The following is a 26,185-nucleotide window of genomic DNA, read 5'->3' as shown; positions in this document are numbered from 1 at the left end:
AAACTGAGTAGATATTTCATCAAACCTCCTGTACCCTGCAACGCGTATCTCTCCATCATCATCATCTTTATCTTGAATACAGCATACATACTTGTAGTGGGTTGTATTCCTGGAACCTCCAATAAAATCTACCAAAATAAATGTTCCCGGTGTCAATTTTATCCAACTTGGCTCTTCATATTCCACTTCAATAGTGTTCTCTCTCATAACTGATATTTTTAGAGCCTCAAGGTCATCGTCTGAAATCTTTAATTATTTCATCTTCCTTTTTCTTTGACTTCTGATTTTTGCTATCAAAATCAAGTTTTCTTTTCAAATTTTGTTTTTTCGTTTCACCTTTATTTTTAATTTTTTGGAGCTTCTTTTCTTCCTTGATTTTATTCTCAAGTTCCTTTTTATCTTCGGTTTCTTTAACTTTAGCAAGTACCTCCTCTGTCGTCAGAACTTCCCCATAACGTTCAGGTTTCAACCTTGGGATTTTACGATCTTTTTTTACTAAAGGATTTGCATGAGTTTGTTCAGCAATCCGATTTGGTTTTGATCATAGATGTTGTAAATATTTCTATTATGCCTGTAGGTGTGTTAGGAGTAACTCTTTTATTTTGTTGTGGTGTCTTTTTCGGGGTTTCCAACACATTAGGTATATTTGTTTCAGTAGGCCTGTCCACAATATGTTCTTGGACAGGAGTTAAATCCTGATTGGTAGGGGTTGGTTAAATACTCTGATTGGGCTGCATGGGAACTAAGGCTCTGCTTCTTTTGTAATTTGCAAGATCCTGGGGGTTAAAGGGAATTTACAAGCATTGACTGGAAATAATCCAGTAGAGGTAAAGCCTGAAACAATGTTTTTACTTATCATTGCTTCTTTCCACACTTCACCAATAAGGGTGGCAAATTCTGACTTAGAAATTCGACAGTTCCCTTGCTTCTCAATCTGTTTTTTCCCAAAACTAATTAATTTTTTTCCCAACAGTTTTTTACCGGCCCAAAAACACATTTATCCAGTGGCTGTATTTTATCTGTAAGATGACTTGGCATCTTTATGAGTTCGATTTTGTTTTCCATTGCCGTTTTGATTATTCTATAACTAATATGACTTGCATGACCATCATACAGCAAAATGGCTTTCTGATCAGGGCAGTTTTTACTGACCCTCAGGCTTGTAACATGGTGCACAAACCCATTGCAAAACCATTCAAAGAACTGAGGTTCCTCCATCCACCCATTGCTTGAGGCTGAGTATAAAGTTCCAGGATATGGATTGGGGGAAACCCACCTAGCCTGGACAGAGACACCTTTGTACACGATGAATGGGGGCAAATATCCCCCATCAGCTGACACTGTAGCTAATACCGTGATAGACTCTCTCCCTGATCCACCTACAACCCTTGTAAGAGGAGTGCCTCTTTCCCCAATGGCTCTTACTCTCATTGGATCGGTGTTGAAACCACTCTCATCACAATTAAAAATGAAACATGACTGTTCTTGTGTGGTAATTCCACACTTATTAACAGTTTCATTCAATTCTGAGTAGAAATCATAAATTACATCAGGTTTTCTAGCATCTTTCCTATTTTTCTGCAAGAGTTCCGGTTTTTTAAAAGACAAACTTGGGTGGCGATGTAAAAACCCATAGTACCAATCATTTCCTGGTACTCCGTCTTTGAAAGGTGATTTAATGTCATTTACTTTAATATATTGTGCCACTATGTTTACAATATCCTGTTTATCACAGCCATACGGGCTCTTGCCTTGATGCAGTTTACCAGATCATGTTCTTCTTGTGCAGAAAGAACGGTTGGCCGACCTGCTCCTATTTTATCCAGGGAATTCCTCCTACCTTTAATTCTGTTGAATATGACACTTTTGGGAACACCATATCTTTCCTGTGCTTCATTGTAGGTGCAGTTTTTATTTTCCACGTCTCGAACAGCTCTCAAGACATCTTCTGCAGTGTAGCTTGGCCCAGGTTTTTTCTTTACATAAGTTCTCGGCATCTGAAAATTAAAATATTTGTTTAGAATTTACTTTGGAAAAATGTAGCTAGTAGCCTATCTGTGAAAAAATAATATCACTGATCAGTTATGAACCAAAAAAAGAGAAGCTGTAGGCAACTGATTTTAATAATTTATTACTAAAACGATTGCCACAAACAATACATAGGAATAAAAAAATACCTGAATGGCATAACTAGGCTAGTACATTTCAGCAGGGCTATGGAAAACTAAAAAAAAAATAGTTTTAGTAGGGTTTGTAATCTGCTACTCTCAATGATAAATAAATTAAATTGTTAAAAAATACTTATTTAAATCGTTCACAATTACCCCAAAACTGGATTCACAATTACCCCTAAGTGATATTTTTGTGGGGTAATTGTGAATGGCCTTGAGCTCATCCACCCTTTTGAGTATTCACACGAGAATGAAGTGAATCTACAACTTAATTGCACTAGTATTTCTCTAATATTGTAGACACTTGAAAAAATCTTACCTTTCTGAAAGAAGTTAGACTGACTTCAGACGTCTGCAAAACTGGTATTCACAATTTTTGTAAGATGAAAAGTTGAGCTGCAAACTATAACCTAAAAGACAGGTCTGGAGTCCAGAGAAAGACAGAGGTTATGGAGGGAAGATGAAAGCATGGTTTGATGCTAGTGTTGCCAACCTTACTGCTTTAGAACATGAAATTTCCCTAGCGTTTACAATTACCCCGAATTCACAATTACCCCAGTCAACCTATATCATCTACTTTGAATATAGGATAATCACACTATATAATTATTTATAATCAATCAGCTGATAAGAGGACTATTCATTGCATGCATTACACAGATGTCTGGCCGTGTGCATTTTTATAAGGTAGGGTTACAATATTTTTTATGATGTGTGCCCATCAGTATCAATATTCTCACATTTGAAAAACAAATTTAATAGGTGATTGAAAATGAAATAAAAAATGATTAAATGAACTGAATAATGCCAAAGAAATTATAATATTCTTGATTGGAAAAATTAATTTTAAAATAGTTGAGAAATATTTGTATCAGATGGAAAGATTATCACAAAACTGGATAAATCATCATATGGGATACAAATACAAATGAACTGAGTTTATTAACTAGGTGAGTTTTTGATTATTCCTATTATGAAACTTTTCATAGTTTTTGACGTGTTTCTATGTGTTATGATTGTAATGTTTGTAATTGTTTTATTGTATTCTTATTATTGACATGTCATGGCTTAATAAATATTGTATTTATGCAAACAAATGTGACGAATAAAGATCTTATCTTATCTTATCTTGATCTTGGAGAAAGCAAATAACAGTTTTTAAGAGTAAATTATGATTCAACTGTGAAGTGTGATTCAACTGAATCAACTAGAACTGGTGACATCGGATACTTGTGGATGAGAAAACTGCGTGAGGTCTACTGTTCACCGAACTACTAGTTGTAGAATAAAATATGATAAATCATTATTAAGAAGAATAAACAAGTCAGATATACCGGGGTGACTTGAATCATGCTATCTACTATAGGAAGAATATGGTGAAGATAAGGTGGCAACCCTGTATTAGTCCTATACTTTCCACTGGCAATACACACACATGCAAGTTACTCATTTAACAAGTCTTACTCTTATATATATATATATATATATATATATATATATATATATATATATATATATATATATATATAAAAGCGAAATGGCACTCAATCACTGACTCACTCACTCGCAGAACCAAACATCTATCGGACCAAAAACGTTCAAATTTGGTAGGTATGTTCAGTTAGCCCTTTAGAGGCGCACTAAGAACGGATTTGGAAAAAAATCCAAAGATACGCCCAAAATCTGCGTTTTTTAGCGTTTTCTCAGCTTTATCGAGAACAAATGAACAGAAAATGTTCAAATTTAGTACAGAAGCTCAGCTGGGGTGTAATAGTGTTATGTTAGAAGGCATTTGCAATAACGTCAAAGATACACCCAAAATTAGCGTTTTTTTGCTTTTTCTCAGATTTATCGAGAACAAATGAACAGAAATTGTTCAAATTTAGTACAGAAGCTCAGCTGGGGTGTAATAATGTTATGTTAGAATGAATTTGAAATAACGCCAAAGATAAGCCCAAAATTAACGATTTTCTCAGTTTTTCTGTGTTTTCTCAGTACTTTGACTTTCTGATGGAATGAAGCATGCTCAAATGAAAAATGCTGGCGAGTGAAGCGAACCCGCTGATCTCATTTTTGGACGATCCAGTTGGGGGTCCAGGGGGCGGAGCCCCGTGGCTAGACGGATATGGCGAGCGAAGCGAGCCTGACGGCTATTAGAGTATATATCTCCTCATATAATCATTCTTCTTTTAGGGATACCGAAAATATTGAACAATAAAAAAGAGTTATGACGTACCCTTTTATTTTACCAACATAGCAAACCAAAAATGTCTAAAAATTCCCTTACGGCACACAATACACTGATGATCGCTCACCTGGAAAGGGAAATTCAATTGTGAGCCGATTCTCAACAGCATTAGTCTCAGATAGCTTGGAGGGGAGTTCGAATACTTCGGCAATTACCAATATGAAAGAAGTTACAATCTATTAGAATATTTGAAAAATCTACTGAATAACATAGATAAATTTCCTAATACCAGAATATAAAGAAAATCAGAATTCTATTTATTAGAAATTTTAAAAAATCTACTGAATAACATAGATGAATTTCCTAATATCAGAATATAAAGAATATCATAATTCTATTCAGAAGTCTATCACAGTTCTAGTCTTTCAGAGTATATCAGAAAATAAAGAATATCAGAATTCTATCGATTAGAAATTCAAAAAAATCTACTGAATAACATAGATAAATTTCCTAATATCAGAGTATCTATTCTATCTATTAGAAATTTAAAAACATCTACTGAATAACATAGATAAATTTCCTAATATCAGAATAAAAAGAAAATCAGAATTCTATCTATTAGAAATTTTGAAAAATCTACTGTGTAACAAAGACAAATTTCATATTATCAGAATATAAAGAGTAGTTCAGCTCTGTCACAAATCCTATTATATTAAGCGAGCAATTTCTGTATTTATATATCTGGTTATTTTTATATCTGGTTATTGTTATAACTGGTTATTTTTATAACTGGTTATTTTTATATCTGGTTATTTTTATATCTGGCTATGTTTATATCTTGTTATTTATGTTTTACGGATCTCGAAAACGGCTCTAACGATTTTTACGAAATTCGGAACATAGTAGGTTTATGATATAAAGATTCGATTGCACTAGGTCTCATTCTTTGGAAAACTCGCTGAACGACTTTAAAAGGATAATTATTCATCCTTGGAAAACAGATGATAATTTCGTCGTCTCTCGATAACAGAAGATGCGTGTGCCTGTGTGGGAGAGAGACAGAATTATTTCCAGCTGTGTAATCATAATCAATCAGCCAGAAATTTTATCTTTTATGGAACATAACCTACTTTCTGGACTATTTATAGTGTATAAATCGAAATTCAGGAAAGAAACAGTTTTGGGCTGTGCCTGTTAGTACTTCCTCAATCATTTTAAAGAATTGTGTTCGGTTTATCAAAAGTCAATAAATAAATAAATAACTCGGTGCCTCGATATTATACTGTAGAACATGGATGAATCTCCTTATATCAGAATATGAAGAATATCATAATTCTATTCAGAAGGCTATCAGAGTTCTATCTATTAGAAATTTTGAAAAATCTACTGAATAACAAAGATAGATTTTTCATAATAAAGGGCACTACAAGTTTTTATATTGTTTCTATTAATTTGAACAAAGTAGCCCATATAACTGGAGTGATTTCATATATTTCCTATTATTAGAATATTAAGAGTAGTTCAGCTCTGTCACATAGATATATAGTTAGGTGTACGTAACTTGCTAATTGCTATAATGAAGTCCACGTTATAATGAAAGTGGAGAAAGATAGAGGAAGAACGTTGCCGATTCTCTGCCTTGTCACTCACTTCTGTAGAGGATACCTGATACCGGTATATCTGATGTAATATCAACTCTTAATTCTTTTTTATAATAATCAATATTATATTCTATTCGTCAAAAAATATATTCTACAATGATCAAATAATAAATTTTCTCAATTAAGGCTGTGCAAAGGCTAAAAATAAACTTTCTACTCATGATATTTTTCAAAGTTTTTCGATTTGCATATCATCAAGCTATCAAAATGAAAAAGTTTTCTCAGGAAAACATTTTTTTCCGATCATTACTTTTTGAGATATGAGCGCCTGAAGTTTGAATTTTTGGGGCAGAACATTTCAAATCCGGTAAGAGATTAATTCATGAGATTCAGAGAATGGATTCTTCATGCCTCGGATAGTTTTCATTCAAGTAGGCACGGACAGATGAGTGCCAATGGGACTAAATAAGGAACTAAAAAAAACTTCAGAGCTTCCTCAAATCGATGACAGATAGTGCTCCACTCTCCGTTTATTCTTTGCAGAGTTATCAATTTTCAAAGTTGTGGTATTGTTTTTGAATCACGGTGTATTTAATATCTATTTGTTCACAATTTCTTCAAATGTATAATTGTCAGCCAGGATATCCGAGACGACTAAGGCGTTGCACCCTTCAGCGCTACCTGGTCACGGGTTCGAATCCTGCCGTTAAGCATGGACGTTTGTTTATCTCATCAACTCACCCACGCACAAGCTGAAAGCTTATATGGGGATCATCCACAGTAAAAAATGATATTATTGAAACTTGTCCACGTTATAATGACAGTATTTGATTAACATTGGTGTTGCTATCCTTGTCTAGCTTTCCATAAAGCAGATAGCCCTACCCTTTTCTAGCTCTACAACGTTGCCAGATTATTCTTTAACAATGTAGAAATATATTCAACAAAATATTTAATTTCAATAAGAAAAATGCATTATTAAATCATTGAAAAATATTTTTTCTTGACAAATATTATAAAATATAATACATTGTTTTCAACAAGAATGTACAGTTAATTATTATTATTATTAAACGAAAATCCAAATTAAATGCTGTAATTCACCCCGAAGACTTCTGCTACTGCAAATATTGACAAAAGGGTAAACAGCCATCGGTTGTGAAAGATCGGTATGTGTAAAAACAGCCATCCTTCTGTACAGATATGAAAAGGTCCACGTTATGATAGTAGTATTTGATTAACATGCTGTCGCTATACTTGTCTATCATTCCACAAAGCAGATGACGCTATCCTTTTCTAGCTACACAACATTTCCGTATAAAGAAACACAATATTTGTTATCAATATGGATTTAGCGCTATCCGCTTTGTTGGATGATAGACAAGGATAGTAATACCATTGCCAATCAAACACTGCCGTTATAACGTGGACCTCACTATAGCTTATTATATTGAAAATGCTTTAGCTTCGATGTAGATTTCTAAAATATTTTTGTTTTTCGGTTGAAGACAGTCTGGCTGTTATCGGGAAGTGATGTGAAAGTGCACATCTTCCAAGAGGACCGCAACAATCACTCCTACACAGAACTGGAGGTAGAGGACTATTTTCCTGAGTTGAACTCTCTACCCAGCATTGTTCTCTGGATGGACATTGTCTATACACATGGACAGGATAGGTAACTATATGATGATAATTATTCTACAGATGGAAATAAATTGGAAATTGTATTCGTTGCTAATTAATGAATAGTTATTATTAAACTTAAATCTCAATTAAATCACCTCGAAGACATTAGCTACTGCAAATATTGACAACAGGGTAAACAGCTAGATGAAAATTCGATGAGCGCTACTATTCAAAAATTATTTGTCAGCCCGGGAATTGAACCCAGTACCTCTGCTATCCAGAGATTGTCAGTTTGGTGTAAGGGTAAGCATTCCTGATCGGCAATTAGGAGGTACTGGGTTCTTATTCCCGGGCTGACAAACAATTTTTGAATAGTAGCACTCATCGAATTTCCATCTAGCTGTTTACCCTGTTGTCAATATTTGCAGTACTGTAGCAGAAGTCTTTGGGGTGATTTACAGCATTTAATTTGGATTTTCGTTTAATAATAATAATTAATTCATTAGCATTTGCAATATCTCAGTAATTTCCATCTGTAATGTACAGTTAATATTACATTAGATATGCCGGTATCAGCTATTCTCTATCGAAGGCAGAGACAAGGCAGAGAATCCGCAACGCCGTTCACCTATCTTTCTCCACTGCCATTGTAACGTGAACCTCACTAAGGTAGTTACTACAAAGTGGACCAGATCCCACATATTTCATAAAAATACCTCAAACAACCATTAAAAATAGCAGTGATAATTTATTCACCTTATCAATGATTCCTAAATCCCCTTTTTTCATGACATCACGTACAATCTGACCAGCTTTATTGGCAGCTGCTATGGATGAGGCTACCATACGAATGAACAGAGGTGCACTTTGAGCCATCTTCACCAAGTTTTAGACCTGGAAAGAGAATAAAAATGTGAAATATTATCTATAATATAATAAAGTAAGAACTGGCTTATACACGTACGGTATAGGAAAAATTATGCTTGACGCATCATCACGTCTGAAGCACTGGACTGATTAACTTGAAATTTTTCATATAAATTCTTAACTAGTAGTTCTGTGAACAGTAGACCTCGCGCACAGTATGTAATTCTGAAGTTTGTTTTATTTCTGTATAAGTTGTTTTTGTTTTCTTATTCTTCTTTATTATTTTGTGTGGAGTGCGGTTTTGGGCAGTGTGCCTGTCGCATCCATACTGATTAACTACATTCACTACAATGTATCTTTTTTTCCAATAAATTGAAATTGAAATTGACAGTTAGTTACATTGACCTGTTGTTATTTTTTCTCAAAAATTAATAAATAATTTATCAATTCAAAATGTCTAGAAAAAATCCTAAATAAACATAGAGCTTTTTGTTCTATCGTACCGTGACGTGTCGTCCCGGAATGTGTGTGTAAGCGCTGTTATCAGGTCTGGCTGCAATTGTCTACAACGTTGATGGAAAGATAAATTTTCAAGATGTTCGATGTTTTTGAACGGTTAGTATTATAGTCAACTGTCTACTAACGTTGATGGAAAGATACATTTTCAAGATGTTCGATGTTTTTGAACAGGTAGTATTATAGTCCACTAGACAGCTGATTTATGATGAATAATTATTCTATAGTCTGATTTTTACTCTAATATTGGCGTATGAAGGAGGCTCCTTTTTCCTTTTATGTTATCCTTGAAATGCAAAATTCCCAAAAAAAACCTTGTATATACGTCGACGGGCAATTTTAAAAGGAACATACCTGTCAAATTTCATGAAAATCTATTACCGCGTTTCGTCGTAAATGCGCAACATATAAACATTTAAACATTAAGAGAAATGCCAAACCGTCGACTTGAATCTTAGACCTCACTTCGCTCGGTCAATTAACCGAGGATAGTTACAGGCCTATTTTCAATTCTTCAAGATTTCATTACGTCAAGTTTTCAAATAGACCCTTGCGCAGCTTGGGTTACTGCTAGTCTATAATAATATTATAAGATGGTAGGAAGAAATGCAGGATGTACTGAGACAAAGTAAGTTATATATTTTTCCTACAGTTACGTTGAAAAGTGGCCATTGCTGCACTGATTACAGAACGCAAAGAATCACTTTTCCGCTCTAGTGCGGGAAAAATTTTTCTGCACTCCAGATTTACAACATGGCAACGCAAAATACTTAGTAGGTTATATGGAGCAACAGTGCAGCAAAATCAAAATGAAGTTGGTAACAGTGACTGCTGTGGCTGCTATAGTGAGCAGAGGTGCAACCAAGCACAACGCGCTAATTATTATTCATTATATATTATAACCAAGGACAACATTTTTATTCAATTTGACAATAAATTAAGGTCAATAAATTAAATCAATAATAAAATTACACAGAAAAACATTCGATGCATTTCAGGCAATTTTACCCATAATTACCCACTTTTCATATTCAATGGTAACTGTAGGAAAAACTTAATGTGAAATACGTGCGCAAAGTTCCTCTGCTGCACTCAAGAAACCATTCCGTAAACTCTCAAGTAAACGTTTCTTTCGGTGCAGCAAACTGTCACTTTGCGCACTAGTTGCACAAATAACTATTCTGTAATCATCAATATTGATTATCATGTTAAGTTTCTTCTTGTATCTTAGTTTTTTCAAAGTTTGGAATTTTCTAATTAATTGTGATTAATTTAATTTAAAAGTATTTTTTTAATCAAAAAATGATTTTTGTGTGTTTTGAATTGTAAATTGATTGTGTAATTAAAGAATGTTGTGACACATAACCTAGCTACATTTGGACTGTTGTATAAAATTAGAATTGGAACCATTTTGGGTTTATAAGCCTGTGTTATTTTTCTGTAATTTGTGTAATTCTGAATTATTGAATAAATAAATAACATTTCTATTCTATTCCATAACAATTTTAAATTTCCACAGAAATGAATGAAATATTTCTGTAACTTTGTGTAAATTTCAATCGTATTTGTTTAACCATAGAGGAAAGATAGCATGAGTAGATATCTCATGGTATAGGTCGTTTATGTTCCAGATTTCAAGCTGATTTCTTGATAACTCAGGTTGATTAGTGTCGACTACTGTCTATTATTACTGCTTTTTACTTTCCTTGCCCTATTACCATAGGTAAGGAAAGTATTGCTTTCCGAAAAAAATTATGGTACCCCAATTTCCAATACTTTTCAAGGTCCCCTGAGTCCAAAAACATGATTTTTGGGTGTTGGTCTGTGTGTGTGTGTGTATGTCTGTGAACACGATAACTCCATTCAACCGATTGACTTGACATTTTAAACTTAAGGTCCTTATACCATGAGGATCCGACAATAAGAAATTCAATAAAATTCAATTCAAAATGACGGAAAAGATGGCGGATAATTACTAAAGAACCATGTTTTTCACGGTTTTCTCGAAAACGGCTCTAACGATTTTCTTCAAATTTATACCATGGATAGCTATTTATAAGCCCTATCAACTGACATGAGTCTCATTTCTGGGAAAATTGCAGGAGCTCCGTAATATTCTTGAAAAACATGGCGGATAATCACCAGCAAACCATGTTTTCACGGTTTTCTCGAAAACGGCTCTAACGATTTTCTTCAAATTTATACCATGGTTAGCTATTTATAAGCCCTATCAACTGACATGAGTCTCAATTCTGGAAAAATTGCAGGAGCTCCGTAATATTCTTGAGAAAAATGGCGAATAATTACTAAAAACCATGTTTTTCACGATTTTCTTAAAAATGACCACCGATTTTTTTTCAAAGTTATACCCTGCATAGTTATTTATCAGCTCTATCAACTGGCAAGAGTCTCCTTTCTGGAAACCTAATGGGGGATCCACCCCATCCTTGAGAAATGGACTTTGTAACCTCCTTCTCGTGCATGAGGTAGGTAGGTAGAGCAGTTCATAAAAAGAACACATAGTCGATATATTTCATCTGTAGAACATCTGTTTTGACGACTTTAAAAAAAAATCATCGAATTTCACAATTTACACAAAGGAAAAAGTACTCTGAAGACAACTATATCCACACATATACAGAAGTCTGATCGTAGTTTCAAATATGTTGCCGCCAATCGTCATTATGTTATTCCCCTAAACTATTATCTTTTCCTACAGTTACGTTGAAAAGTGGCCATTGCTGCACTGATTACAGAACGCAAAGAATCACTTTTCCGCTCTAGTGCGGGAAAAATTTTTCTGCACTCCAGATTTGCAACATGGCAACGCAAAATACTTAGTAGGTTATATGGAGCAACAGTGCAGCAAAATCAAAATGAAGTTGGTAACAGTGACTGCTGTGGCTGCTATAGTGAGCAGAGGTGCAACCAAGCACAACGCGCTAATTATTACTCATTATATATTATAACCAAGGACAACATTTTTATTCAATTTGACAATCAATTAAGGTCAATAAATTAAATCAATAATAAAATTACACAGAAAAACATTCGATGCATTTCAGCTCGCATAACTGAAAATCTACCGGACCAAAAACGTTCAAATTTGGTAGGTATGTTCAGTTGGCCCTTTAGAGGCGCACTAAGAAATCTTTTGGCAATATTTTAACTCTAAGGGTTGTTTTTAAGGGTTTAAAGTTCGTCTTTTAGCATGTATATTCTTCTTCTCCCAATCTCTTAATTATAATTGAAATTTCCATATCATATGTTACTATAGAACTATAATCTAGATAGAGTACCTCTTCGAAACAGTTGTTAACTGGCAACTAAATTAATAATTTTGTCAGGTTGGCATTAAGTTGAGTTGATTTTGTTAGGTTGGCACCAAGTTGAAGATTTAAATGCATTTATCGCGGAAAAATTGATTGGGCATTGCTACTTCAATCCTGGGAATATTATATTACTAGCCGTCAGGCTCGCTTCGCTCGCCATATCCATTTAGCCAGACGTTTAGTCTGGACCCCCGACTGGATTGCTCTAACATATGATAAAAATGCTCAAATGAAAAATACAGGCGTGCGAAGCGAGCCTGCTGATCTCATTCTTGGATGATCCAGTCGGGGGTCCAGGGGGCGGAGCCCCCTGGCTAGATGGATATGGCGAGCGAAGCGAGCCTGACGGCTAGTAATCGTTATAAACGTCAAACACTGCCATTACAATGTGAGTCTCCCTATAGAGGTAATGTTTGCTTAAGCATTGAATCACGTCAATAAAATAGACCGATTAAAATACAGGATCATTAGCTTTGTTAGTTAACTGATTATTATAGATGATGACCTTGAGATTATAGCCGTTTACCTTGGCTTTGAAGATTATTAATGTTCACAATAATTCAATATACTTGATGGTTGTATTCATTTTAACTGGCATCATTGTGTTGAATAAGAAGCATTTCGTGTTATTCATAGGAAAGCTGACAGTTGAAAAAAAACTACACCTTAGGTAACCTTATAACGATTGAAAAAATCTGGTGTGGCGCACTCACACAACTTTCCTTGCAGTTATGAAAATTGATCACCTGACGCTAGTGTTCACGCACATCTCAAGTCTACTATTCAAAGATTTGAGCTAGCTGGTGACAGGACAATAACGCTGGAGACACACGAGGTCTGCTATCTCTACAAAGTGAATGATTTAATAGAATCAACAGTTGCCAACAGTTTGCAATTGAATAATCACATTTTCTCGAATTCCAAGCTTATTTTCGATTTTAGGTGAAAATGTTACTGAACATTAATTGTAGAGATTTTTATGCTCAATCTTTTCCTCTTGAAAATTTTTGTTTGAATTGTATCTGAAGCCTGACAATTGGTAATCTAAAATAAAACTTTGCATAGATGGGGCGGAGTTCCTGAAATTTTTACGGATATGGGACTGTGGAAGTTGATAGATCTTATCAATGACTATTTTCGGTATAAATTTGATCAAAATCGTTGGGCCGTTTTCGAGAAAATCGCGAGAACCCCTGTTTTTGACAACATTTTCGCCATCTTAAATTGTATTTGATTGAAATAGTTCGTGTCGGATCCTTATAGTGTAAGGACCTTAAGTTCCAAATTTTAAGTCATTCCGTTAATTGGGAGATGAGATATCGTGTACACAGACACACATACATACCAGACCAATAATACCCAAAACCCACTTTTTTAAACTAAGGGGACCATGAAACATATAAAAAATTGGGAATTGGGGTACCTTCATTTTTTTTGGAAATCAATACTTTCCTTACCTATGGTAATGGAGCAAGGAAAGTAAAAATATATCTCCATCTTGGTTTGAAATCTTCTTGATGGGAAAAATCTCAATCATGATAAAAAATCTTCTAGATGTTTTTATTGAAGAGCTAATTCGTTTGTAGAGCTGCTTTCTAATCTGATATTGTTGATAGTAATACAACATTTTACTTATCCAATAGGAGATAATATATTGGAGAAGGTATCAAGTTGTAATTCTATAGTGAGATCCACGTTCTAATGGCAGTGGAGGAAGATACGAGAACAACGTTGCCGATCCTCTGTCTTGTCAATGTCTTCTATAGACGGTAGCTGATACAGCTTTATTGATGTAATATATATAGGCCTACTATTCATTCTTGTTTAAAATAATAAATTATATTTTATCAAGCAAGAAATTATATTTTGTAATAATTTCGTAATAAATTTTCATAATTAAGATTAGATATTTTGTTAATTAATTATTGATTCTACATTGTTAAAAGACGATTTGGCAACAGTGAAAAGCGAGAAAGACATAGCGCTATTTGTTTTGTTGAATGATAGACAAGGATAGCAATTGCTAATCAAACACAGCCATTATAACTTAGACCTCACTATAGCACAAAAGATTTTGATACATCATCCGGCAACTTTTAGCCAAAAATATAACGTTTTAAGGTTAGACTTATCCTTTGACTTAACTTTTGTGAGCAATTGTGTTTTCAAGGCAAACAATATAACTCACATGGCTATCTGGTAGGCTACTGATACTGAACACCAAAGCAAATAAGTCTAGGTGAAAACAGAACAAAGTAAACTTTAAAGTGGGCCATAAGTACTGAAAAATTGAAGATAAAACCTAACCTATGGAATGCCGGAAGCTTGCTCTCAATATGATAACACTTCAATAGACAATAATCATGAGATAATTTGTTAGAAACTTGTTAAACTATGGATTTAGTCAAACATTTTACTTACCTGAAGTAAATTAAGTAGTGAAAAACAACAAGGAAATGTAAGCAAGGTCATACAGCTTAACCAGATAATGGCTTTAATATTTTGAGAACCACAAAACAAAAGCAAAAACTAAAACCGCTAAAACTAATAAAACTAATAAAACTAAAAAACTAAACTAATCGAACAGTTGGGGTTCCCCCCCCACTGGGTGGGTATAAACTGTTCGACTGGAGAGCTTGTCGACAGTCAAAAATGTAAACAAAGATAAACTTGAGTGGAACGATAGGATCGTTCCACGTTTCCACTCTGTAAAAGCTTTACACTTCTCGGTTTAAAGGTTATGTTAACACTGTTTATTGCTTACATGCTTACAGTACGTTCACATTTTATTTATTTATTATTATTTGAACTGACTTCAAGTTACAAATCAAAGGTAGGCTAACTGATTTAAAACTTAACATACTTATATGAAAATAATTTAAAACAATATATATTTAATACGTTACGTAGAGCTAGCTAAAAGAAAAGTTTGAATCATTTTCACATTTATTTGTATTAATGTATAAAATAAATTATGTAGAAGATTATTTAGATAGGCTGTATTTATTGTAGCTACAATAATAAAGTAGATTCTTTGTTAGTAGTACAGCAACTTAAAATAATTTATTATGAATTAAAAATGTAGGCCCATTATGGAAACTAATCACTAACCTAATCACCGGTTTCACTTTGTTAAAACATTATTATTCTAGTACATTCTTATCAGTAATAATTGCATTGCTTATCTTGTTATAAACTTCACAAAATCTCAATTAGATGTACTTTGTGTAATTTTTGAAATGCAATAATGCACTTCAAAACGCTGTTTTTAGCCTTATCTTTGGCGTAATTTTAATAGGCAATGTTACCGGTATTTGGAAACATTGCATTATTAAAAAAAAACTGGAAGAATAGGTAAAGAATGAAATCGGGTAATAGCAATATTCTATTTTTACTAAAATGATTATTACAGACAGATGATTTGTTACAATGTTATTTTTCTCATATTTGTTTGATAAATTTTATATTAATAATCTCTAATTAACGTTAGTTGCACAGAAGCCGGCTAAATTTTAACCGTGATTAATTTCACGAGAACCAATCAGAAAAGGCATTTTTTATAAGACGGTTTGTCTGATAGGCTCTCCTGGAATTAATCACGATTAAAATTTAACTGGCTTTTGGCACTTAGTCATGATTTAACAATGAAACAGACAATCCTTTTTCATGTATTGTTGTGATTGAATGGAATTCAGTTTACTCAGTGGATAAGTTATTATTTAAAGGTATTTTATATTGTATTAATTCAACATTGTGTTTGTAAAAGCTCTTGATTTAATAAAAGCATTATTATTGTTATTAAATGGTTATTTTTTATCACGGCTAAGTATTAGTTAAAATCTGGTTGAATTGATTATAAATGTGTAGGTATTACCTATACCAGACTTGTAATAATCTATACCTTTTTAAATTTCAAGAAAGTATCAATTGTAATAATTGAGAATAGACATTTGTATTTTAGAAGTTATCACATCATGTAATATTAAGAATAGTAAATTGTATTTGAGAAAGTATGAATTCAATTTGAGATGCGGTAATAAGATTTGTTAGTCAGAAGTTTCTGTTTTAATTAAGAAATCTGATTGAAAATCCAGTTGATCTTGTTCATGAATTAAAATTCATGCAAAGAATGCAAGTATGGAATATGACGTTGGACAAGTGGATTATTTTCTAATCTTCAATTAACAATTTCCCAAGTAACTTACATCTTACTATTTCTCAATTACAATTCACAATTCCTAATTACAATTGACAGCTTCCCAAATAAAATTCAAAATTTGTAAAAATATTCATTTTCAAAAGGGTAAAAATATGATATTCAAAGTTAAATATACCGTATCTCTACCAATAAGAGTCAATCATAGGTACGGTATTGGAAACTATGAGCCGAATCTGCAATAACTGGATCTGAATAAACTGCTTGACTTGCCAGATTAGACATCCTATGTGTAATGAAAGTTTCATCCTAAATGAAAGTATCAGACAACTCCATAATTCATATCAGAAATATTCTTAGTAATATTTAAGGCAGTTTTGCTACTATTTGGTGGTATCCGTTGGAAGGCTTTTCAGTGGCTAGCTAAAGCTGCGTCTACACCAAAGTTATTAACAAAATGTTTATTTTTCCTTCCTCATAGATTCTATTAGATTGAACATACTGTAGCTTATCATACAAATGATGTGCCTATGTGTTTGTCAAGATCCGTTTAATCTAATAGAATCTATAAGGACGGAAAAATAAACATTTTGTTAATAACTTTGGTATAAACGCAGCTTTAGAAGACTGATTATTGATAAACAAGTCATACGGTGATCAAACTAGAAAGATTTCTAGGCCTTTGAAGCACTTGACGAGCCAATCCTGTTAATTTATCAATCAATAATATTGATTATTTATTATTTTACAAAGGCGACTTTGTAGAAGTATTGTAAGCCTAGGTGATGATGATGAGATGAATGATAATACAATGAAGGTGGAGTTATGAATGAATAAAAATGATAGGTTATGCTATCCTCTTGAATTGATTTGAGTTATTTTTTCAATCCAGAAATAAAACTAAAAATTTTTATTTGATTAAAAACCGAATATAATAGAATGATGACATTCAATAAACTCTCAAAACTTGAAGATATTGAGTTATTAAGAAAAATTTTGAACCAGAAATAAACCACAAACTAATTATGACATTTTTTTCAAATCGGGCAACTTGAAAAACTTTTGTATTTCAGAAAAATAAGAGTTTTTTTAAATAAATATCCTTATTTACAATATTGACTATTCAATGGGTAAAATTATTCAAAGTTCCTACTTTAGGGAGTGTCTCACATCTTCGACTGCATATTCCTACCAGACAAACAGAAACAAAAGTAGGACTTTGTGATGTTCATGAACATGGGACGTTGTCACAGCATTGCGTTTACATTGCAGGCTGATACACAGGCAGTCGAGTCATAAATAAACATGACCTAATAAATTGTATTTTATTTGGTTCAAAGGTAAAAGAAAATGTGTGGGAGTTTATGTTTTGGCTTTTAAATGGCAATATGTTACTGCTGGCAAGCAGCTGGAGCAAATAATTGAAAATGCACGTCCACGATATAGAATCAATGTGTCTAAAAGCTACTTCAAGAAGAGGAGGAGGCGAAGGAGAAGGTAGAAGAGTGAGAGGAGGAGTTGAGGAGGAGGGGGAATAGTTAGAGGAGGAGGAAGAGTAGGGTGCGGAGGAGGAGGAAGAGAAGGGTGGGGAGGAGTAGGTGGGGGAGAAGGAGGGGTTGATGAGGAGGTGAAGGAGGAGTAGTTGGGGGAGGAGGAGGAGTAGGTGGAGGGTTGAGGAGGTGATGGAGGAGGTCAAGAAGGAGTAGGAGGAGGAGGAGGAGGCTTGAGTTACTATAATTCATCTCAAGTTTATAAACACTTCAAAGACTTAATATAGAATATTTATATATGGTTTAGTTTATAATAAGGTTTGTGTTAAAGTTGGTGTCGTGTGAACAGAGGTTTGAGCAAACTTGGCTCAAAGCCTTATTGTAATAAACCACTATCACAATAAACCTCGGTTTAGGACTATGATTTGAAATCCATATGTGATATGAATTTGGATTCAACCTACCACATTGTGATGTATTATTATTTTGAAATTGATCAGCTGACTAGTAGTTCAATGAACAGTAGACCTCGCGCAGTTCAAAACCACAGCCTCTTGTAATACTGTTCATCAGAGTGAATTATGTCCTGTCCTTACGTGTCCGTGTCCGTGTAGTTATATAATAATTATAGTTTTACAATTAAAAAGGAAAACAGAAGAAAATAATAACGAACTTAATTAAATATTCTCAACGATTCAGTATAACTAATAAGATTAGAAGAGAACAGTATTTTAGTTAGATTCAGGTAAGTTAGTGAAGGGGTATAAAAAGGGGTATGAAAAATATGTTTATACAAAGAAATAAGAAACAGTTGAAAGAAGAAAGAGTTGGTAGAGCTCAAAAATAATAATTTAATCATCAATTGAGCAGCATAATTTTTCACAAGATTTTTTTCACCAAGAAGTCTTTTTCTATTGCATGGAACATGGCAATTTTTCAAATTGCTGAAATCTGGCATGAATATTATTATTTAGAATTCCATATATAAATTAAATGCTCTTAAGCTGCGTTTACACCAAAGTTATTAACAATATCTTGATAACTTAATCCTTATAGATTTCATCAGATTGAACATAACTTATCATAGTTACACATGATGATCATATGAGTTTGTCAAGTCCGTTCAATCTAATAGAATCTATAAGGATTGAGTTATTAGCATTTTGTTAACAACTTTGTGTAACGTGGCTTAAAGGATTTTCTGGTTTTTAAGTCTTGGACTTCAAATGTTGACCTCGAAGTTTCAGTGGAAAAGGATATTGGACAAAATGTTTCATACTTTTTCAAATAAAGATAACACAATAACCTTCCTGAATTTATTAAAAATCAATAAGAAGTCCTGAAGTCGGATAAAGAATATTATTTGCTAGTAGCAGTCACCGTGTCCAACTTAATATCACTGCAAAATTTCATGACCATTGGTCGAACGGTCTAGGAGGAGTATCCCAACAAATAATAACAATTTCATGTATAAGAGCTTTGCTCACCTTCGGCTCGCTCAGAAATTAGAAATGGAAAATAAAAATTTACATGGATAAGGCGGAGCACCTGCAATTCTTAAGGTGCGTACAGATATACGCGCAGCGAACATGAGCAATTCACTTTTAATCAGCTAATAATAATAATAATGTCGAGTTACCTGGCTGGCTCAGGTCTGGTGACAGAGTTTTCAGGTCGCAACTGATCAATTTCAGGGCCTCTGACATGACCTAACGACTGCTTTTTAGGCAGCCTGGACCGATGACTTAACGTGTCCATCCGAAACAGCTGATGCCAAGCTTTTTATATCTGTATCTATCTGTTTCTGTGAAAATACAGATATAGTCAGCTGATTAAAAGTGAATTGTTCATGTTCGCGGCGCGTATATATGTACGCACCTTCACAGATATGGCACTTGTGGCAGGTGATGATCTTACCAATGTCAATTTATATTATGAGCTTGATCAAAATTGTTGGAGTGGTTTTTGAGAAAACCGCGGTTTTTTATATAATTTTGATAGAACTTTGAATCGCAACTATTATAAATGCTGAATAAATGCTATATTTTATGTTGAATTCATCTGAATGCAGGTACTGCTGGTGGCGGACATACAGAGATTTTTACAAGTGCATCCTTCTTCTTTCTCCATTCCTCAACATTGTCACCAACTGTCGGCTTTCTTTCTACAAAATTCTTGGGACCCTTCTATTGAGAATCTTTGAAATAATGTAGACTGTTTCAAATAGAAAAATATTAGCTATGGTACATTAGTATATGGTTGGTTGGATTCAGAGACAGAATTCTTTCAGACGTATGCCCCTTATTAGCGTCTGTGCTCATATTGTTGCATTAGTGCGCCAAAAGTCATCTTTATCGTTGTGGACACTGACGAATTTATTAACCTGCTTGGCCTTCCCCAACACTGTCCACAAGACAACACTGATTAGCATGACCATGCTCGTAGCACGGAGTGCCCTTTCTACTTTTTTGTTTGAAGAGTAGGGTATTCATTTCGGCGCCATTCGCTCTATGTCTGCTTCTCTTTATTCGAGACCATGACATGTGACTTGTATCTCCATTATGGCATTTGTTTTAGACATCTTCACCTATCGACTAGCCGGTCTCACGTCAGCCTATATATATATATATATATATATATTATATATATATATATATATATATATATATATATATATATATATTATAAAGCCCACTTTCGATATATATTATGTTTCAACTATTCAGGTTATTAAACCACGTGAAAAAACTCATTCCTGGTGAATTTCTCAATCGATATTATTATGAAGAAAATTTTCTGCAGTCAATATTATATTTCATCACACTCATTTATAGAAGTACAGATAATTGTAATAATAAGCATATTTTAATACTCTGTTTAGAGGTAGATAATATTCTTCAATGTTGAATAGTCATAATGCTATATTATAATGCTGTAATTAAGCCTATTGAAGAATAACAAGATTACAGACACTATTGGTCAGTGTGAAGTTAGCAGTACATTTGTCAGAAGTACATTAGAAAACGATAGTTCTGGATGCAGACACAATAGTTCTATAGTTCCTGATAGATATGAGCAATAGTTCCATTGATATAATGGAAAAAAATGATTTTGAAAGAATGCACTGCCAACTTCTAATAAAAATCCTATTCACCTCAGCAGTACACATAGAAACGCTTTCATGACTGTTACAATAGGAGATATGAATGTATAAGAAGCCACTTACATGACTGGTGGGTTCCAATCTATTAGTCTAAACCTTATTATATGCTAAAATCTTATCTATTATAAGCTAAACTAACGATCTATACAGTTTTCAACCAATTCCATTGATTAATGTAGTCTGTGGCTAGGGTGTGAAGTTGGCCCGGACGAAAATTTGAAACTTCCAAATTTGATATTTAGAAACCTAAATAAATGTCAAATTTGTCAAAACATACCTAAACTAACGCTAAACTAACGATCTAGACTATTTTCAACTAATTTTATGAAAATTCCCAGGCTGGTGTGAAGTTGGCCCGGAAAATTTGAAGTTTCCAAAAATTTGGTATTCAGAAACCTAAACAAACGTCAAATTTGTCAAAACAAACTTAAACCAACGATCTAGACTATTTTCAACTAATTTTGTGAAAATTTCCGGGCTAGTGTGAAGTTGGCCCGGAAAATTTGAAACTTTCAAATTTGGTATTTAGAAACCCAAACAAACGTCAATTTGTTAAAACAAACCTAAACTAATGCTAAACTAATGATTTATAACACTTTCATTGAGAGGGCTGACATCATCCGGGCCAACTTCGCAGACGTGCTAACTTCTGTTGAGAGCGTATCATGTACTTGTCGAGCGGAAATTATGAGGTAATATGATGGATGAACGTAATATGATGGCATGATGCGTTATCCTATTGGAATTCATCATATTTTAAAAATAGTTCTTCTCTGGAGGCTGCAAAGGACCTGGCTACTTACAACCATTCCGTCTTCTGGCAGCATCTTAGTTGACCCCAATTTTTAAAGTTTAATGTGATAGCTGAAGACTTGATTCATAAATTCTCATCACAGTTTCCTTCAATAATTCTTACCTGGGGCAGCAAAGGACCTCATTACCTACATCCTTCTCCTCCGCTGACAGCATGATTTTTGATCCCAAACTATGAAAATGGTATAGAACTGAAGCCCAGAATTGTTTTCATTGATTCACACTTTTTTCCAATCTGGACGTAGTGGAGCTGGCCTGCCAAATTTGAAAACTTTTAAAGTCTCTCACGGTTGAATTTTTTGAGACAAATTATGAGAATAGTATAAGAATGGGCTCCATCGAATGAGACCAATATGAAAAATATTCAATATCACTTTATTTATGAATCTATAAAAGATATTAAATACTTCACACAGACACATAAATACATAATGCAGAATTCAAATAAAGTTCAGCATGATAATACAATTCAATAATTTGATAGTAGATGGTAAGGGAAAAAACCACTGGCGTGAGATGACTCTTGATCGCCAGTGTGAGTAGGAAAAAAATTAAATTTAAAGTTCTCTGAAATATCTTATACTAAACTACGGAACTCTCTTCCTTATTCATATTTTATACAGTGTATACAGGATATAGAACACATTATTCCATGGGAAATCGGATAAGAGAATAAGAAGTAATTTTGTCAATAACTTTACTATAAATAGTTACTATAATGACTCAATTTTTCCATTTTCTAACGTTTTACTTGGAAAAGTGAGTAATTTTCGGTTAAATTTTGCATTTGAGTAAAACACGTTCAATAAATGACTCACATCTCTATTCAAACAGTTGAAAATGTTGTCTGGTAGTCTACACTATTTTTAGTTGTAATCCTCGCCTGATAATTTTGAAAGCTTGTAGAACTTCTTGATCTGACGGATTCTTCTCTTCAGATTCGTCACAGTCATCATCATCATCATCATCATCATCAGCTCTAAGAATTGAAATGTGTGACAAAAGCAGAAGGATGGGAAAGTCCTGTCTACCTGCCTGTTCTACGAATGACAGGTTTTTGAAATTCTATTTCCAGTAACTTGCATTCAATTTCCAACATGTGTTTCAAACTCTATTCACTGTTTACCATCCTATCTTCTCCCTACCTGAACTTGTCATTATTTTTAGTTTATTGACCTTTCTGCTGAAACTAAACAATTCTGACTGTTGGCTTCTTATTCACACTACATTTTGTATGTTGAAGTGAAGAGAGATAACTTTGTAGTTGAGAGGTCCAAAATTCGTTATAGAAGAAAATAAGGAGCCAAAATTCTGAAATGTCATGGGACAAGGTAAAAATATTTGTTGCTTAGAAGAATTTATTAAGTGGTGGCTTGTTATAGAGAGGCTCGACTGTATAGCAATTTGAATATGGTGTGCTTGTATAAACTGTATAGCAATAGGCTAGTAAATATAGCAATATAGATGTAGTAAATAATATATAATAAACAATATATAGGAACATAATTGACCGAGCAAAGTGAGGTCTAAGATTTAAGTCGACGGTTTTGCATTTCTCTTTATGTTTATAATTATGTTCCGCATTTACGGCGAAACGCGGTAAAAGATTTTCATGAAATTTGACAGGTACCTTTTTAAGTTGTGGGTCAACGTATATACAAGGCTTTTGGAAATTTTGCATTTCAAGGATAATATAAATGGAATAGGCGCATCCTTCATACACCAATATTAGAGTAAAAATCACACTAGAATATTATTCATCATAGATCAGCTGTCGAGAGGATTATAAATTGCATGCAATGACGCAAGCAATTTAATATATCAATGTAAATTGAAGAAAAACAGCTGTTGTTCGATTAATATCATCGATTAAATCTTTGTTGAATAAATGAATAAACGTAGGATCTCATAGGCCAGCTCAGAAAATTATGAGCTGCATAATCACGTCACCGTGGTTGGGAACCCACTGAAATTTCGATCCTAGCATAAGTAAAACTGCAGGTCTATCAATTGACCGAGCAAAGTGAGGTCTAAGATTCAAGTCGACGGTTTGGCATTTCTCTTTATGTTTAAATGTTATGTAATTATGTTTAAACGGTGAAACGCGGTAATAGATTTTCATGCAATTTGACAGATATTCCTTTTCAAATTGCGCGTCGATGTATATACAAGGTTTTTGGAAATTTCAAGGATAATATAAAAGGAAAAAGGAGCCTCCTTCGTACGCCAATATATTAGAGTAAATATCAGACTATAGAATTATTCATCATAAATCAGCTGTCGAGTGGATTATAATAAATTGCATGCCATGACGCATATCTCAATGTAGCTTGGGAAAGAAATCAGCAGCTGTGTAGACTATTGATTGCATGCCTCATTGAATGCAATTTTTATGCACTATTAAATGAACTATTGATTGCGTGCAATAACGCATGCAATTAATAACTAAAATACCATAGTATTGGCTCTCAAATTTTCTCTGCTTTGAACTCGGGCTGTCCTGTTGCCAGTATGTCTTCAAGGAGATTAGCTTTTGATGTTAGCATTTTTGATACACCAACCCGAACAGCCATTAGCCGTTTTCACACTGATATCTTGCCGACACGACACGACAGGATGGAATTTACTCTGATGGACAGTATATGAGGAGGCTGTGGTTTATAAAACTGCGCGAGGTCTACTGTTCACAGAACTACTAGTATTATACTTCGGTCAAACCAAGTCTACACATATAATAACATAACATAATATATGTTAACATAATAAGTTCTTGTTGATCGTTGCTCATGCTTGAGAATATTAGCAATTTTTGTAAATTCGATTGATCGATCCAGCGCATGTGCATTGCTTCAAAGTATTAGCAATTATTTTAAGTTTAGGTTTCTCTGAACCACGCAGCGTTATTGTGGGTTCTGTCACCGTGATACGCGAAAATCACGCGTGTGTGATAAAAAAGCGGGTGTTTTCTCTGACAGCAACCTCGCAGCGCGCGATTATATTTTCAGTCATAGGCAACATAGATGTCCAACATGTTGCTGTAGCTAATGATCTATTAATGAATTTTGTAAATGAAAACCATTGAACTTTTTATTGACTGGGGATAAGAAGGGTTTTCTATAATTGTGATTACCAGGCATCTGTTTGATAAAGATACCAAGTTTAGGGAATATTTTAGGCTTTCAATACATTTGTTTTATGAGGTACTGTTCTGTGAATAGTAGACCTCGCGCAGTTATAAACCACAGCCTCCTCTAATACTGTCCATCAGAGTAAATTCTGTCCTGTGCTGTTGTGTCAGTGGCATATCCAGGGGGGATATGAGGATGTATCCCCCCCCAGCGAAATGAGACCTACATTTATTTCGTGGCCCATTCAGCAACTACTTAGTTAGCTTTCTTTATATTGTATGAGTCGAACAAATATCTAGGAGATGAGAGAATAGCACAATGATAATTATGAAATTATAAGCTAGACAGTGAATGGTCTAGTATATATTATATGGACTGAGATAGCATGAAAATAAAAAGATAGCACTTTAAAGTGAGTCAATTTTGTTACTTTTCACCATCTATTATTTTGAAGAAATTCAATGTAGCTTATATTTTTTCAGAGTTGATCATAGTTTATTGAGTTTCAAGTATGTGGTTGAGAAGACAAGTATGGCCACCTATAGTAGTTCATATCCTTAAACAATGCACCAGCAGCTTCTTCTACCCTTAAAATTTCCCGGTTATGATAAATGGGGGTAGCCTAATTTCCATCGTTAACAGGGGAGATACATCCCTGAATATTTGGGAAAATTGTTTATTCCTCTCCCCTAGAAAAAATTCAAGTTCAAGAACTGAAGTAAAAATTATGAAAAATTGATCAAAACAGTTAATGAAAAGTATCTAATTATGATTTTGGTATTATTTATGCTTACTTTCTGTTTTATTATTTTATACTTTTGTTTATAAAATTATGCATTCTCTTTTATTCGTTTTGAATATGTATTTGTTGTATGGCAAATAAATGATTTGATTTGAAACCTATTAGCATTATTATTTTTTGGAACAATTGAATTACTAGTAAAATTCTTGAGTGCGCGACGCAGAGGGAATTACAGAGATTGCGCACGTGAAGTCAGAGAAAACACTTCCCTAGCAATAGCTCAATAGCTAATCGCGCATGTAAATTCTATTGGTCGATCCAGCGCACGCGCATTACTTCAAAGTATTAGCAATTTTGAAATGTAATGGCTAGTCGCGCGTGTAAATTCTATT

General features: G+C 33.8%; 1 protein-coding gene across 3 annotated transcripts in view; it reads right to left on the bottom strand.

The window, feature by feature from the left end:
• LOC111061166 (3'(2'),5'-bisphosphate nucleotidase 1) overlaps positions 1–14,841 on the bottom strand; it is a 30,392-nt gene extending 15,551 nt beyond the window's left edge. Inside the window, exons 1-3 of one of the 3 annotated variants that reach the window (XM_039425506.1) lie at positions 14,723–14,841; positions 8,343–8,480; positions 4,487–4,561 (exon numbers count right to left, since the gene is read on the bottom strand). In XM_039425506.1, coding sequence (XP_039281440.1) covers positions 4,487–4,561; positions 8,343–8,462 — 195 coding nt within the window. In that variant the 5' untranslated portion in view covers positions 8,463–8,480; positions 14,723–14,841. Of the gene's footprint in view, positions 1–4,486; positions 4,562–8,342; positions 8,481–14,608; positions 14,628–14,722 lie in introns of those variants that run through there. The other 2 variants (XM_039425507.1, XM_039425508.1) reach the window with 2 other exon arrangements.
• Positions 14,842–26,185: the final 11,344 nt, after the last annotated feature.

The sequence above is a fragment of the Nilaparvata lugens genome, chromosome 4 (genome assembly GCF_014356525.2).
Source record: "Nilaparvata lugens isolate BPH chromosome 4, ASM1435652v1, whole genome shotgun sequence".
NCBI classification, from domain to species: domain Eukaryota; kingdom Metazoa; phylum Arthropoda; class Insecta; order Hemiptera; family Delphacidae; genus Nilaparvata; species Nilaparvata lugens.
This window is presented reverse-complemented; position numbering and strand designations above follow the sequence as displayed.